Here is a 17,832-nt window from a genome sequence, read left to right on the forward strand (position 1 = left end):
ACCCTGATTGATTGATTTTCTGATTGATTGGTCACATGCGATGAATGAGTAAGTTGTAAAGTTTGGATGGCTGCGCCAGTGGAGGTTGCTGCAGTGTGTGAGTAAAGCCGTGTTTGGTGGGTCAGTGGACTAATGCATCCTGTGTAGGGGCCTGTGTTCGATCTCATGGTCACAGGTTCAAATGCAGGTTCACACTCAGCCTTTCATCCCATCCTTGTGTAGCTGAGAGTGAACTGAGTACCACTACAATGAGTAGCAATAAACATCTGTTATTCAACATCAAGATACCCTTCGGTGTGAACGTTCGCTTTACAAATACGCATGCTATGTCTATACTTTCGGCTCAAATGTTCTGCCTGCATTAGCATGTGGTTGGCACATTCTCAACATAGGTACTGTCCTTGTATGTTGGATGGGGGAGGTCTCTTTTACACTTTTTGTGCCATTTAACGAAGCTGTGATGTTTGCCTTTCTCCCTCTGCAGCACTCACCGTTCAGTTTTCTCATGACAACCCCACCCACTGCCCAAGGAACTCCAGTCTTGCAGACACATCCCAGCCTTCATTCACTGACACCCCACATCTCTTCACATTGGAATCCTTTATTGGAAATACAAGTCTGGTAATAAATAGTTTACTCTGGGCACCACTGTAGTAACTTGTGGCGTTGGACGGCCTACCAGAAAGCAGCAAGCCGTGGCAGCATGAGCCCATAGTCCCTCACATACACAGCATGAGTCAAAAGTCTCTACCTGTCCAAGAGGATGTTGAGTGTGTGTGCTGGCAACATGTGGTTCAGGTAATGCTGTCCTTGGGCCAAACACGATGACTTCAGGAGTGTTGGACACTCATGCTCTAAAGGGTTGCAGATGGCCATTGGCTTCCTTTCTGTCAAAAGATGATGACAATTTGGCCCTTTTGGACAAAAACATTGTTTTTTAATTTACACAACTGAGATTTATATCTCTATCGACAAGTTGACTTTTTTCCCTTCACAACAATATTGACAGCGGCTACATTTTCAGGTCATGGACACCACGTTGTCCTCTTTTAGATGTGAATCCTGTTCACTGTGACATCAAGTGCCCCAAAAAGAGTTTCCATAAACCTCTGGATCCAAGCTGGTGGTTCACCCCTCTTTCTCCTGCACACACTCATTAAAGGTTTGGAAACAGGGATGAGGAAAGCAGTTGTGTTCTCAGTATGGTCTCTGCTCCTGATCTGAACTGTAACAAGCTCCATCTTGTTGCACTAGGTTGTTCCCTCAGGGTTGGCATCACTTGGCCATCAGTAGAGCTGAGCCGGTGACCATGTGGCTGCAGCCCACTCTACTCTAGGGCGGCCTGAACGCCCTTCATAGTGAGTACAGTTGATGCAACCCTTGAGCCTCTACATCAAGGACACCTTAACTTTGCCCTGCTTTTTCTGTGGATGATAGACCTCGCTGGCCTACTTGAGGGCATATTACGATTTGTCGTCTCAATACCCCAGCTCATTTGGTCAAGTCAGAAGAAGACTCTGGCGCTCAGACCACCGTTGCGACCCCAGAGACGGAGGAGACTTTGCTCTCGTCGGCCCACGGCTGTAGGTTCTGCAGGGCGTAGAGCGACGAGTTGTGGAGGCACAGCGGGTCCTGCTGCAGCGGCTGGTTGAGGCTCTTCTGGAAGGCTTCCTGCTGAAGGTGGATCATGAGTCGGTTGGCCTGCTGACGCTCGGCTTCCCGCTCCTCGGCTGTCTGTCTCCTGTAGCAAACAGAGACACACCTCATCATCTGGCACAAGGCGATGCACACATTTACACAGAGCACATGCATAATAACTTTTATTTCTTACAGATTTGGAGGACACCAGAGTTTGCGTTAATGATATCACACAATGGGTGATCCCTTGTCACCATCGGCCTATCTCCTTGGGGGTTACCCAGTCCCTAAAAATTGATAAAAACCCCTACTAAATTAATTGAACAGGCATTGATACGTGCAAAGCGAGAAATGACAATGCATTGGAAGTGAGCTGATTAAATGGGCAGGACTTGAGAGTGCTGTATCGTTGCATGAATTGAAGTGAAGGCGGGGAACAATTGATAGGGCTAGAGCATAAAGACATTTAGTAGATAGCCTGCGGGCTCCTTACATTGACTCAAATACATCTGACCAGACACGCCCGGTTCAGGTAAGAGCGGTGGTGGGCGGGGGAAAATAAAATAAAAAAATGAAAGAGACCAGTTACCTTGCGCTTGCCGCATCGCTGAGTCGGAGAAACAGTGAGCGCAAGGTAAGTAGTTTTATTTCTTTTTGCATTTTATTTTGCCCATGCCATCATCTGTCGACTTCCCCAGCCCCGCCACTCTTACCGGAACTGCCCGTGCCTGCATCTGACAGCTCCCAGCTTTCACTCGAGGACTCAGAGGGTGGAAGTAACTGATTTTAGGGGGGAAGCTTTAGATGGGATTTGAAACTACAGAGGTGAACTCAACTTGGCAGGGGATTATGGAACTATATAAGACTTCTTGGTAAGGAGTAACTAATCGTGGGGGCGTTTGGTGCTGTTTGTTAGTTGCTAGCTGAAAAGGTCAAATGGCATGCTTTAATATGCTATGCACTCGGGCTGCACGAGTTTGAAAGATGCGCACATTTTTAACCTGTTTTACTCTGTACTTCTATGCATAGATCATTGTCTGCTTCTGAGGTGCCATGTCCCGGACATGTGCTGCTCTGTACTACCTTAGTGCATAGATCATTGTCTGCTTCTGATGTACTAAGTCCTCGCAGCTAATTTCTTTTGTTTTTTGTTACAGGAAAATAATAACATTTTGCTTGAAATAAACACCTCATCATCTGGCACGAGGCAATGCCTTGAAGACGCTCCTTTTTTCTGTCATCTAAGCTGTTGAAACTGCAGTTTCTGGATCTTTTCACATACATCAGCACCAAGACGCCACGGCATTCGAGCGCTTTTCAAACTTTTTATCCTATCCTATCCTATGCCCACATTTACACAGATGCAAAAACAACAATTGATGGACAGAATGCAGAACAATGTCATACATTCACCCCAGTACAGAGATCTGGGCCTAAATCCATCGTTTTTTTGCACTCCACACCACCCCAGTTCAGACATGGCCATATGCAAATCAGCCTTGACCCTGTGCCTCATGGGAACAGTCCAGCCCGAACTGCCAAGCCATGTCTTTCCTGGACCGGAATCAAGCATCCTAGGACCGGTTTCTGGCTATCAGCCGTCTTCAGCCAGGATAGCTTGACTCCAGTGGTGTGGAGAGCATGGGACTCACGTCTGAGCATACCCATACCACTCGGGGTGACAAATGCAAAAACAACAATTGATGGACAGAATGCAGAACAATGTCATATATTCACCCCAGTACAGAGATCTGGGCCTAAGTCCATCGTTTTTTTGCACTTCACACCACCCCAGTTCAGACATTGCCATATGCAAATCAGCCTTGAACCTGTGCCTCATGGGAACAGTCCAGCCCGAACTGCCAAGCCATGTCTTTCCTGGACCAGAATCAAGCATCCTAGGACTGGTTTCTGGCTATCAGCCGTCTTCAGCCAGGATAGCGTGACTCCAGTGGTGTGGAGAGCATGGGACTCACGTCTGAGCATACCCATCCCACTCGGGGTGACATGTGCAAAATCAATAATTGATGGACAGAATGCAGAACTATGTCATACATTCACCCCAGTACAGAGATCTGGGCCTAAATCAATCGTTTTTTTGCACTCCACACCACCCCAGTTCAGACATGGCCATATGCAAATCAGCCTTGAACCTGTGCCTCATGGGAACAGTCCAGTCCGAACTGCCAAGCCATGTCTTTCCTGGACCGGAATCAAGCATCCTAGGACCGGTTTCTGGCTATCAGCCGTCTTCAGCCAGGATAGCTTGACTCCAGTGGTGTGGAGAGCATGGGACTCACGTCTGAGCATACCCATCCCACTCGGGGTGACATATGCAAAAACAATAATTGATGGACAGAATGCAGAACTATGTCATACATTCACCCCAGTACAGAGATCTGGGCCTAAATCCATCGTTTTTTTGCACTCCACACCACCCCAGTTCAGACATGGCCATATGCAAATCAGCCTTGACCCTGTGCCTCATGGGAACAGTCCAGCCCGAACTGCCAAGCCATGTCTTTCCTGGACCGGAATGAAGCATCCTAGGACCGGTTTCTGACTATCAACCGTCTTCAGCCAGGATAGCTGGATCATCTCGTTCCTCGCCGGAAGAACCCAGAGAGTCCGCCTCCCCCCATTCAAATCAGAGGCCACCGAAGTCATCTGCGGCGTACCACAAGGATCATCACTCAGTCCCACCCTCTTCAACGTCTACATGAGTCCCCTCGCATCCATCGCGCGACAACACAACCTCAACATCATCTCCTACGCAGACGACACCCAGTTGATCCTCTCCCTCACCAAAGACCCAAACACCGCCAAAACCAATCTACACGATGGAATGAAAGAAGAAGCCGTTTAAAACTAAACTCAGACAAAACAGAAGTCCTCATCTTAGGATCATCCCCCTCATCCTGGGACGACACAAGGTCAAACAACGACGCCCCTTGTAATTGTCTCTGATCTGTCCCTCGCACCGAGACATAAAGGAATGCAGCTGCCATTTTTGAATACACATATCTTGTCATATAACAGAGGAAAGGAGTTCTGAAAAAACACACACAGACCGAAGGTCCAGAGGGAAGAGTGCAGTGTCAGCGGGGATGTAGAATATCCACCTATATAAGCTAAGGTACGGGGTCCGCCACAAAACCCAGAGATGTTATGTTATGTTATGTTATGTTAAAAATTCTTATACCGCGCACGTTCACCGAACGGTTTCTTGGCGCTCAATCCATAATATATAAGCAGTTTGCTTCAGTAGTACAGGAAGGGTTAGGCAGGTCTTTCAGATGACATGAGAGGGCTTTTCATGGTTTTTGCTGATGGTATTGTTGATATGTTTTTGTTTTCTCATTGTGGCACAAATATTGCAACTCAGAGCAAGGTAGTTTAAATAAACATTTCAAACTTCCTTTGTGTCTCTTGTTTATCTTATTTTGGACGAGTACAAGTGAGAGAGCGAAAGGGAGTGTCCTGTTACTGCGATCCCTGAGACTGTCAAGAGTGTTGTGTTCCGGGGTGCCACTTCACTTGCCTTTCTGGAAAGTTCGGAGGGCAAGTTAGGCACTATAGCTAGTCAGACTCGGGCTCATGGATACTGAGGTGGTATGATGACTCACTCCTTAGCTTATACTTATAGCATAGTTCTATTCCTGAGCAGAATCCCTGCAACAGTATTCCCAATTCTGATCTCCATTGATGGAACAGACCTCCTTTTGCGATCAAATATTCTTCACAGTGTTCACAATTACGCAGTGATGTCTATTCCGTCTGTCTCCTTCAGAAGTTTCCACTAGCTTTTCCGCTAGCATTTTCTACTAAGGATTTTGAAATGGAAAGGCCATATCTTCCTGGACATTTCACTTATTGCCTGTGGTCTCTGTCATTAAAGGACAGTGACTCACCAACAATGGATGAAGAGGTTTAGGGATTGGAATGCACTGGCCTTTTGTGACCCTGATGTGGTCCCATCTGGGTAAAGGTAATGAGGCTGGCGTTAAGCTTTGACATAGCGACTAACAATCAGTTTAGGAGTTGACATTTTTCAGGTTCGAAGACCTCATAGCTTTAATCCTGTTACTGTAATGAAATCATTTGTGGACTCATTAGCTCCCTATCAAGCGAAGCCGCAGTGTTCCACCCGAAATAGGCTCATTAGCGCTGAGTCTGAACAGCTGCTCGCGAACGCCTGTTCTCCTGTCAGCCATCCCCAAACAAACCATATGGAGGTCAGAGAATTTCCATCTGAATCTCTCATTGCTCTCCCCAAATGGAATTATTATATTTTTACATGTTTCTCAATGGAAGTGTAAGCCTCTCAAGTGTCACTCATTTGGAGTGACACTAACTCCAAATGGATTACTTGTCCAACTTTGACATGCATTTTTGATATTTGTATAAAGCAGAGTCTGCTTTGATATTGTATAGTTGGCTCTCTGAGAAGTGCCTTTCCACAAGGTTCCTGCATCCTTTGCAGATTTTAGTAGCTGAATGTTTTGCCTGGATCAATCGCTGTAAATTAAAAATTAAAGGTGTGGTACCCACACAAGTTTTAAATTTAAAAAAGTTTTAAAATACTATTTGACCTTACCCTAGCTTGCACAAGAACATGTGGAAGAACATTTCATGAGGGGTGGTCCTTCCAATCAATTGAATGTCTGTTAATCAGGCAGAATTACAACCCCTGATGGATTTCTAAGGCGCTGCGGCTGTAGTGTAGTGTCAGGGTGCTCTTGCCACAGGGGGTGCGGAAGCAAAATGGACTGTTTTAGGTAGTGTAGCTCTAGTTAAGCCCAGAGACACAGGAAAGCCCTCAAGTGTGGGCTCAAGCCCCAAACCCAGTGTCGGCTCCTCCCCAACCAAGTACAATTACCCCGGTAATGGAACTGGGAATTTCAAAATGTCCACGCACAAAAAGGTTCTGACAGAGAGAACTCTTTTGGCTGAGGCATGGAACACTGAGAACCCCCCAGGAAGGAACAGTGGGCCCAAATATGTTGGAGTTTATGCAGCAAATACATGAAGCCATCTTAAACAAGGCTGGCAGCCAATCTGAGGAGGCTCCCTGGGGTTCATGGCCTGTGGAACCCTCTGAAATCACTCATTACTTGTAAAGCTGTGCAGGGCCCATTGCCAGCTTGTGATCATTACTGACGTTTGATAGCAGCTTTAAATATATGCATGTAACAGACACAATTGTAAAGTGCACATTCACTACCATATGGGTTTCGTGGCACTATAGACAGACAATCTTTACTCTGTAAACTTTCTATCTCCAACTCTGTTAAATCTCTTGGGATTACACTAGACAAAAACCTGAGCATGAAAGAACACTGGTACAGAAAAATCTACATTGTCCCTATTAAATCCACACTCAATGCAGCGGCTAGACTCCTCTCCGGGGATAGATGCAATGACCACATCATTCTCACACTTAAAAACCTCAACTGGCTACCAATCGAAGCGAGGCGTATATTCAAAACAGCCTGCATAACCGGTGAAGTTCTCTACACTGAAAAACCCATCTACTTTGCACACAAACTATCAAAACCTGGCCCAAAATACCCTTTGCGAAGCTGTAACACTCTACCTCTAATTCACCGAAATTCAAGAAAGAAAAATCACACACCTGTTCATTCTCTGGGAATCCACCTAGAACTTGGCATGCCCTGGCACAGGACCTTCACACCACTCAATCTTTCCTACATTTTAGGAACAACCTCAAACTGCTTCTCCTCAACTAATACCTAAACCCAACCTCCTAAAACAGCCAATGTCCTTGGATACACGTCTCCCCGACCCCCCAATGAGGTTGATATTCGCTGCTTCTGGACGTAACTGCGAATGGACTCATCTTACCCCTGTAACAACCACCCTTCGATACCTCCAAACCCTTTCGCCCATCCACCACACCATCTGTTGTATTGTTGTACACAGTATGTTCTCTTCTGTATTCCCTGTAAATGTTGCTGAACAAACTGTGTAAAGCACTGTGATACCTTCGGGGCAAGTTTGCGCTGTATAAAACTAAAAATATATAAATACAATTAAAATATATAGAAGGATAAAAGGCTGAGTGGAAGCATTGGCATTTGAGCCTGGGCCGGTCCAGACAGCTCGCTTTTTCCACCAGGCATTTCCCAGGGGGCTGTAGTCTTTGGAGGTGGGCTTGAGTGCAGGGAGCCATTTGCAGCCACTAAAAACAGTCATACATCTGGCCCTTAGTACAAAGTCTTTATGTCTTAAGTGGTGTGCATGAAGGCCACAACCTGGTGTAATTCACACACTACAGCTGAGAATGTTCTGTACTTGAGACCCACGGCTGGGTGGCACAATGATTTTGAATTAAGTCGTTGCTCTTGGCCTCCTTGGAAACTACATAGTCAGGAGTACTTTTACTTTCTTTTGAAGCCGCACTCCAGCACAGGGTATGAGTACCACTACCAGTGCCATAAGGAACCCTTAGGGGGTCCCCATGCAAGAGATAGTGAGGGGCACCCTGGCAATTCTTATTACACTTGAGCTGACAAGCTGAGGGGGCCTCCTTTATAGAGAGAAGACTGCCCGCCCCCGGCACCGCGGGGGACGGAGGGGTATCCGTTACGCCCCTGGCCACTCCTCTCATTTCACAGGTGAAAGGCTGGACCACTGGATGTTGGGGCGCTTCTCTGGCAGTGTTGAACCTGCGCGGAGAGACTCTGCTTGCACACTGGCTATGTACGGTGTGGGTTCAGCTGGCCAGCACCACAGCGCACAGTTACGGGGGAGGTCAAGCAGCACAAGCACATGCAGGAGGTTGGCCCTTGAGCCAGGGCTAGGATGCTTATGAGCAGCATTACTAACACACCTCTCTCCTTGGACTTGCCCACGAGCTTCCCAAAGTTCCCTTATTTAAACACTTGTCTCCCAGCCTCTGGCTGCATTGTTCAGCAGGGCACCCCTGTCGACGCTCCCAGGTGGTTCTTTACAGACGACATGAGAGTGAGGTCAACATGAGGAGAAGCGGAGACCAGCACATGGGCGACACTGAGAAACACAGAGCGCAGGTAAGGCCACATACATGAGGGAGATAGGTGGAAAACACATCCAGTCTCATGGAGTGCTTAATGAAAAAGAAAAAAAAAGTGCTTGAGACGCAAGCAGTAAAAGCACAGAATCCATCAAAAGAAATAGTAAAGCGGCTATGCTTTATGGGAAGGATAAACACAAGACTGATGATAAGAAGCAGGCAACCTAGAATGACAGGAAAGCCCACCAATGGTAAGCAATGGGCGGGCTTCAAGCCCCTCTATCGTCTTGGTGAGCCCACAATATGTCATTCGCAGCTAGAGAGCCGTTCAGTCTGGTTAAACCTAGAAATCTGATAGCTAATGTGAAACCAAAAAGAACTGCAAAAATTTGCCACTGGGTGGCAGCAGAGACCGATGAACAGACAAGCCAAGCAGCAGAAGACTTACTGTAGCCCGCTTCTCACACACATTGATGGCTGCCTGTGTTATTGTTCTGCACAACAGCCTGAACTAGCAGAGAAGAGTGGAAGGCAGGTCACAAGTCCCTGACGCGTCACGTGATCAGTATGGGAGCAGGCCTCTGGTAAGCCTGACCCAGACACCTCCTCACAGCCCCAGCACCCTGGTCTCACTGCTGCCACAGGCTCACCCTGTGCTAAGCCTGCCAGCTTTAGGGACCTGCAGGCAAGAACGCTGTGAACCCCCACTTCAGCAGGTACAAGGGGGGGAAGAGGGGTGGAGTCCCTTATGGGTCTCTTCTGTCTGCAACTCAGCAGAGAAAAGCTTACAATTTATATTTATACTGAACAAGGAGATGGAAGCTGTTCCTCTAAGGTTGGAAGCCAACCACCAGCAAGTCAGTGGTGGTGGAGGGGGTGTTGGACTAGCACTAGGAGGAAGAGGGATGAGGGGATCCCGCTTTTGCGGAACTAGGGTCCTCTCACACCCAGTAAGCGAGGTGTCATGTTTCATCATCTGGACCTGCTCTTCGTTGGGCCCGCGCTGCAATACTCAACAGGCACCCACGAAGGGGCTCTTTATCGGAGATCTTTTGTTCCTTAGCCATTCCATGAAGTGGGGGTGTGTGGCCCGTGAAGGTGTAGATATAGTGGGGATGCAGTGAGTGCGTATTTGAAAAAGGTTGGATATTCCAAATAAAGTTTATTCCGGCTGGTAATCCACCTTATTAAAAGGGTTTTAGAGTGGCAGTTCCCTTATGGAGGGGTAGTCATTTGACATTATGCTCTGCTCTCTGGGTCGACATGTTTCTTGCCCTGTTGGTTATAAAATACTGTGGCAATTCTTCAGGACCTATTAATGTGATTAAGTGAAAATTAAAAACGAGGTGAATATCTAAAACTAAATGGTGCTGCTAATAGCTAACTACCATCCAGGAGGCACTACTTATGTAAGCCAGTGTAGTGTCTGTAAGAGGACTTAGGGAGACAAAAGTGTAAAGAAAAAGACAATAGGCATGAGTCTATCTCAGTTGTTGCTTAAGTCTATCCATACAGTCATCCATGCTGGCTGCAACCTCCTAATGCGTTTGTAGTACAGTGAAAATGCAAATGTACAATAGTGCATAGTCAAACATTAAAATCAATAAAATCTCTCTGATTCATGCTCCGTCCTAATTCTGGAACCAAAATACTATATGTGGTCAAGTGATCTTAAGAAAGGTCAGACAATCATGCATACATCAGTATGTAAACATATCATTATCTGCATGTAAAGAATCACGTGGGACCAACAATCACTCCCATCTAGGAAGAGGGAAGGCGCAGTGTCGTGCTGTGACTCACCTCCCTACATTAGATGAGGCGCCATGTAGTTACTGGTACACCCGGTTAAAATTAAACAGAGCCTCAGCATCACAAAATGAATGCTGCTGCCACAGACTCTAGTCTGGCCTCCTACTGCTGGACCAAACTCCGGCAGGGGAGGCCTGGACATTAGGTTTCAATCAATCAATCAATCAATCAATCAACGGGGAGCCAGTGCAGGTTTCTCAGGTGGGCAGATATGTGGCTGTGGTGAGGGATGTCGAGGATGAGTCGTGCGGAAGAGTTCTGTATGCGCTGAAGTCGTTTATGAAGTTTGGCTGTGGTTCCTGCATATAGGGCGTTCTCGTAGTCCAGTCGGCTGGTGACGAGGGCCTGGGTGACCGTCTTTCTGGTTTCTGTTGGGATCCACCTGAAGATTTTTCGGAGCATGCGCAGGGTGTTGAAGCATGAGGATGAGATGGCGTTGACTTGTTTGGTCATTGAGAGTGAGGAGTCCAGGATAAATCCTAGGTTGCGTGCGTGGTCCGTGGGTGTCGGTGCGGTGCCCAATGCTGTGGGCCACCAGGAGTCGTCCCAGGCGGATGGGGAATGTCCGAGGATGAGGACCTCCGTCTTGTCTGAGTTCAGTTTCAGACGACTGAGCTTCATCCATTCCGCGACGTCTTTCATTCCTGGTTGGTTTTGGCGGTGGCTGGGTCCTTGGTGAGGGAAAGTATCAGCTGGGTGTCGTCGGCGAAGGAGATGATGTTGAGGTTGTGTTTGCGTGCGATAGCGGCTAGGGGGCTCATGTAGATATTGAAAAGGGTTGGGCTGAGCGAGGAGCCTTGGGGTACGCCGTAGATGATCTCGGTGGCCGCAGAGCAGAAGGGAGGGAGGCCGACTCTCTGCGTTCTGTCGGAGAGGAACGAGGTGATCCAGTCCAGGGCTTTTCCTTGGATCCCTGTGTCATGGAGGTGGGTTATTAGGGTGCGGTGGCAGATTGTATCAAAGGCGGCTGAGAGGTCTAGGAGGATGAGAGCGGTTGTTTCCCCGTTATAATGCAGGGTCCTTATGTCGTCGGTGGCTGCGATGAGGGCAGTCTCGGTGCTATGGTTGGCTCGAAATCCGGACTGGGATGGGTCGAGGGAGTTTCCTGGCTTCGGTGGGGGTCAGGGGTTCTAGTGCTGGGCGCTGTCCAGGTGCGGAAGGGCGCAGATGGGCGCAGACGGGCTTGCCTTCGGCGGGCGGGTGACACAGAAGGCAACGGGGGATGGGGGGAGGGGGCTAAAGGGTACAACAGAGGTCATAACAGTTAAACTACAGTGGCAGTGGAATAAAATAAAGTAAAAAGGCAGCAGGTCACAGAAAAAAATGCAGCAAGTCTGAAAGAGAAACGACGTAGATAGGAGAGCACTTCAAAACAGCACAGCGGCAGTGGGACAGCATCACAGGGAGGACCGTGTGGCGGCTGGGGGGGCGACCTACCTGAAGACAGGGTCAAGGGTCGCTCCCTTCACCACCGTGCGGCCTCCATATGAGGGGCTGTGGGAGGGAGGAGCAGCTGGGAGGCGGGAGTGGGGCGGCGAATGGGACAGCAGGGGGCGGGGCCGCAGGGACGCAGCGGAGGGAAAGCGCGGGCGGGTGACACAGAAGGCAACGGGGGACAGGGGGGATGGGGCACAAGGGTACAACAGAGGGCACAACAGTTAAACTACAGTGGCAGTGGAATAAAGTAAAGTAAAAAGGCAGCAGGTCACAGAAAAAAAATGCAGCAAGTCTGAAAGAGAAACGACGTAGATAGGAGAGCACTTCAAAACAGCACAGCGGCAGCGGGACAGCGTCACAGGGAGGACCGTGTGGCGGCTGGGGGGGCGACCTACCTGAAGACAGGGTCAAGGGTCGCTCCCCTCACCACCGCGCGGCCTCCATATGAGGGGCTGTGGGAGGGAGGAGCAGCTGGGAGGCGGGAGTGTGGCGGCGAATGGGACAGCAGGGGGCGGGGCCGCAGGGACGCAGCGGAGGGAAAGCGCGGGCGGGTGACACAGAAGGCAACGGGGGACAGGGGGGATGGGGCACAAGGGTACAACAGAGGGCACAACAGTTAAACTACAGTGGCAGTGGAATAAAGTAAAGTAAAAAGGCAGCAGGTCACAGAAAAAAAATGCAGCAAGTCTGAAAGAGAAACGACGGAGATAGGAGAGCACTTCAAAACAGCACAGCGGCAGTGGGACAGCATCACAGGGAGGACCGTGTGGCGGCTAGGGGGGCGACCTACCTGAAGACAGGGTCAAGGGTCGCTCCCTTCACCACCGCGCGGCCTCCATATGAGGGGCTGTGGGAGGGAGGAGCAGCTGGGAGGCGGGAATGGGGCGGCGAATGGGACAGTAGGGGGCGGGGCCGCAGGGACGCAGCGGCGGGAAAGTGCAGGCGGGTGACACAGAAGGCCACGGGGGACGGGGGGCACAAGGGTACAACAGAGGGCACAACAGTTAAACTACAGTGGCAGTGGAATAAAGTAAAGTAAAAAGGCAGCAGGTCACAGAAAAAAAATGCAGCAAGTCTGAAAGAGAAAAGACGGAGATAGGAGAGCACTTCAAAACAGCACAGTGGCAGCGGGACAGCGTCACAGGAAGGACCGTGTGGCGGCTGGGGGGGGGGCGACCTACCTGAAGACAGGGTCAAGGGTCGCTCCCGTCACCACCGCGCGGCCGCTGGCACCTCCCCAGACAGGCTTATGTGTATTGGGGTAGGGAGGGCTGTATTCAGTGAATGCTTTTCAGATACTGCCTGGGGTACACAAGGTGTTCCATGCATAGCCCGGTTCAAACCAGTTGCTGAGGCACTCTGCCCCAGCTCAGGTGCAAAACTGGACAAAAGGAAAGGGGTGTAACCACCCCCTTCTCAGGTTCACCCAGAGTGGAGGGACCTGCCAGGTAGTCCAACCCCTAAACTGAGTATTAGTATAGGAGCTGTGTCCCTAGGACTTTAGATTACCCTGGACGAATCTTTGAAAGACATATCCTGGACCTTCGACGTTCCATTTCGACTGGAAGATGGAAGACATCTCCCTTGTGGTCAAGGAGTGACCACCCTGTGCAAACAGGCACCACCAGTAACTTGCCAGTCTGCATTGTCAAGACTCCAGCCGGAACTCAAAGACTCTGCGACACAGGACATGGACTTCCAGACATCTCTGACACTGCTCGACGATCCCAGCAAAGCTGAGACCCGTGGTGGACACGAGAGACGTGGGACCGGAACTCCTGTACATCCTGCATTTTGCTAATTGCATCAACTCCTGAGGTATCTCGCAGTTGTACATTGGGGTACGCAGGGCACAAGTCCGAAAAAAAGAAGTGGGGGGACGCTGACGTCACGACAGGAAGTGACGTCACGAAAGATGTATTGCACATTTAGACTAATTGCCTCCCCTCGCTCACCCCTTAGATGAGATTGCATCAGAGAAGCCAGCACCTGAGCAGCGTTCTGAATGAGCTCTGATCTCTCCCAAGAGAGGCCAAAGAGTGAAAGTGTGGCTCCATTTTCTCCAGTAATCGAGCTCCTGGCAAAATAAGTGGGGGGACGCTGTCCACCCACGTGGAACCCCGACTCGAGCCCTGGGGGTACGAGAAGCACAAGACCCGAGCACCACTTGTACCAAAACTCAGGCCTCAACACTCCACAAGTGTCCCTTGGGGCCCGTCCTTGCATTTCAGCTTGACACATCTTCCCGGTTCCTAGTCCGTTGGCTAGTGAGCCCCCTGAAGACTTCCTTTTTCATCTAACTTGCTTTCCTGGTTGCTCCAGGCTTGCTCCAGCTTACCTGCAAAGGAGAAGCGCCACAGACCTTGCTGGTCTGCACCAAAGCCAAACTTCATCTCCTGCATTGATTGTGTTTACCAAGGCTTGTTGGGTCCAATCCGGATACTGACACCGCAGTCAACTAGATACTTTATGGGACTGCTCGAATACAGCTCCTGGATGTCATCGACACCTCCTGGACCTTGTGGCTGCGGAGGCAAGCTTCACCTCTTCACCTGAGATCACGCAACATCGCCTGGTTCCTTCCTGGTTCCTTCCTGGTCACTGGCTAGAGATCCAGACTCTGTTCCTTCTACTTTCAGGATCTACAGATCTTCGATCCACCCTTGGATCCACCCGAACACTCTTCCTCTGTTCGCCTGCAGCACTTCTTTGCAGCTCTCCATTGAAATCGACAACGAAACCTGACATCAAAAGATACCTATGCACCCGGCTTCCATGGGTGAGGTAACACTGGTACTCTGGTAGCATCGAGGTGCTTGGCCCTCCAAGGGTCCTAGTCTAAAAAGGTTTCATTGTAGTTAACCTAGAAGTGTCCTTAATCTTTAACTTTGTAACTTGTACATTCCTATTGAAAGTCAATGGTAACTTGCGGCTGTGTTTAGACACTGCACGCGTCTCCCGTGGGCCTCCAACTTCCTTACTTTTGGTTGTTTAGAGTAGCCCTAGTGATTCCCTAGGCCTTAGGTCTACTTTCTATTCCAGACGTGGTTCTTATACCACTATTTTAGTATATGGTTTGTGAGGCCCCTAGGCCAAAACGTATACTGTGCAACTTATCGTATGCTAAGGAAGTAACTTGTATTGTGCTTTTACCTCTGACCCCATAAAGAGTGCAGAGGGGTTGTGTTTAGAATAAATACACATATATTTGATATATACCTTGTGTGGTATCCTTTCATTTGATATTCAAGGGATTATAATTGGTAAAACAACTTGCTTAATGCGCTCTCTGAAGTCTTAGCCTGATGACTGCTTGTGCATGCTACCACCAAGATAGCTTTCTATAAGGTTAACTTTACAACTGAGGTTCCGTGAATTCTGAACCTGGGTCATAAAGGTCGTGGTTCTGTTACGATTTTGGTAACAGCGAACCGTAAACAGTGAGTTGAGCAAGTATGAGTGTTTTCATCATGTTACAACGATGGATTCACTGTGTATTTGAAGATTTCGTTCTGAACCATGGGTTCCATTTTGTGCATGGCAGCCATTTTGTAGTTGCCCTCACATAGGCTGATGACTTTATCTGACTGCTGGATGACCTGAGTGAACTGCCCTGTTGCCTGAAGCTGACCTTGTTAGACCAGTTCCTTGCCCAGTAGCTGATCAAGATTAAGGATCAGAGCACAGGAGATTGTAAAGTTTGGTATGCACATACACACCCCTTATCCTACCTCTCATCTGTTTCTGTTCCTTCTTTTTATGACCTGTTTACGATATGGGTTGTGGTGTTCTATTATGGGTTTATCCAGCTTGTGTAAGAAGGAATGTTGGGTGTTTTGCATGCTTGCAAAAGCTAGGACTGCCCCTTACTTTTGTGCTAAGTCATGTAACCCTTAACATATAAAAGGCATCTGTTCTCTGTATTCCTCAGACTACCTCATTCAGTTACTACGGTTTCTGTGTGACGTGGCCTCATTTATTAAATTTAATAAAGATGTCTTTTCATATTTCAGCTTCTGTGCCAAGTTCTTTATTGATATTAGGAAGACCCCTGAGAATGGAGATTTTGGATTTCCTCACAACCACCATCAATAAGGGTTGATTAGACTGGTGCAAGCTGCCCACTATAACTAGTGGACATCATATGCCAGGCTAACTTCTCACACCCAGCACCTGGGGAAGGTAGAGTGTACATCCACAAAGATGTGGTAAAGGAGTTTTTTAACAATGATGATATTGGGCAATGGTTCAGAGCCTATGAGATAGACATGTCTTCCCACAGGGTTCCTGAGAGAGATTGGGGAGCGGAGTTGTGGGGAAGGTTCCTTAGTGAGAGGCGGGACACACTGTTGGACTTGCCTTCTGAAGTCCATAATTCCTATAGCCACATGAAAGAGGCACTCATGACTAGGTATGGTTTAACCCCTAAACTTTATAGGCCGAGGTTCAGGAAGTGCAAGAAGATAGAAAACAGTACCTGAGTAGAGTATGTCACTTTCTTTTGCAGAGCATTGGATGGTTGGGTGAAGGGTAGCAAAGTTAATGATTTTCAAGGTCTCTTGGATTTGATTGCATGGGAGCACTTGTCTGATAATTGTTTTCCAGAGCTGCGCCAGCACCTGATTGATAGCAAGCTGACTAACCCTAGGAAGCTTGCTGAGGAGGCGGACCGCTGGGTCAGTACCAGGGTCCACAAGGGTCACGTGGGAGACTCAGCCAAGGGTGGGCAGGGTCCCCAGCAGAAGAGCGGGGGGAGAAGGGTAAACAGAGGGAGTTCTGCAGAGGGCAACAAAGTAATTCCCAAGGGAACCAAGGGAAAGGTTCCCAGCCTCCCCCTGAGAGAAAGCCAGTGGTCCCGACAGGTAATCTGTTCCACAGGGACCCCAGAGATGTTACAAATGTGGGGACCTGGGTCACAGGGCGAGTGATGCCAGGTGCCGCCTCTTTGGTAAACCAGCTCCCACTGGTGCTCCGCCCCAGCAGATGGCTAGTGTAGCCTTTGGGGAGGAGGTGGAAGTCCAAGGTGGGTGGGATCCCGCAGAGATGTCCCTTGTCTCTTTAGGAGACTGTGAGGTGGTCCAAGAAAACAAACTGCCCAGGAACACTAAGAAATATGGGCAGTGGGTGACCATCAATGGCCAAAAGGTAGAGGCTCTTAGAGACACAGGAGCCAGTGTGACAGCTGTCAGGTGTCACCTGGTGACTCAAGAGCAGATTATCCTTCATGCATTCTGCCGAGTTGTTAACGTCAACACAGAGAGTCATTCTCCAATGGCACAGGTTCCCTTTGAGCGGGGGGTCTCTGGTACTCTTCAGGTAGCTGTGAGGCCCGCCATGCCTGTTGACTGTTTGTTGGGGAACGATTTGGAGAGCTCACCTTGGGAGAAGGTGGAGAAGAGTACTCACCCGAGGATGGTGGGTCTGCCTGACTGGGCTTGCGTGACCACACGGTCAAGGGCAGCCAGTAGGGGTGCTCAAGAGGACCAGGAGTCTGAGAGGGAGGCCCAGGAACCTGCCATAGAGAGAAGAGGCAGGGGGTGCGGGAAACCGGTCCCCAAAGTTCCCACAGCCCAGGAGGAGGTAGACCCTGAGGGGGATGCCCTGGAGCCTACCGGGGAACAGGTAGCTGAACTGGGGGACCTGCCTGAGCTGACCCATTGGCAGCAAGAAGGAGGCCCCTCCAGGGAAGAATTCTGTAGGGAGCAGAGAGAATGCCCTTCTCTTGAGGGCTTACGACAACAGGCTGCAAGCCAGGCAGCAGGTGATCAGTCAGGATCACATTGGATCTACTGGGAGAATGGTCTCCTGTATAGTGAGCCTAAGGTTGCTGAACCTGGGTCAGCCTGTGTGCTGGTGGTACCCCAGAGCTTCAGAGCCTTCCTACTGGGGCTGGCTCATGATGTGCCATTGGCAGAACATTTTGGGGCAGG

The 17,832-nt window shown here is 49.3% G+C and overlaps 1 protein-coding gene across 1 annotated transcript in view; it reads right to left on the reverse strand.

The window, feature by feature from the left end:
- Positions 1-582: 582 nt before the first annotated feature.
- LOC147725661 (T-cell leukemia homeobox protein 2-like) overlaps positions 583-17,832 on the reverse strand; it is a 203,544-nt gene continuing 186,294 nt past the window's right edge. Inside the window, exon 3 of the mRNA XM_086964567.1 lies at positions 583-1,741. Within this exon, the coding sequence (XP_086820693.1) occupies positions 1,525-1,741 (217 nt within the window). The 3' untranslated portion in view covers positions 583-1,524. The remainder of the gene's footprint in view (positions 1,742-17,832) is intronic.

Source organism: Lissotriton vulgaris, chromosome 3_2 (assembly GCF_964263255.1).
Source record: "Lissotriton vulgaris chromosome 3_2, aLisVul1.2, whole genome shotgun sequence".
NCBI lineage: Eukaryota > Metazoa > Chordata > Amphibia > Caudata > Salamandridae > Lissotriton > Lissotriton vulgaris.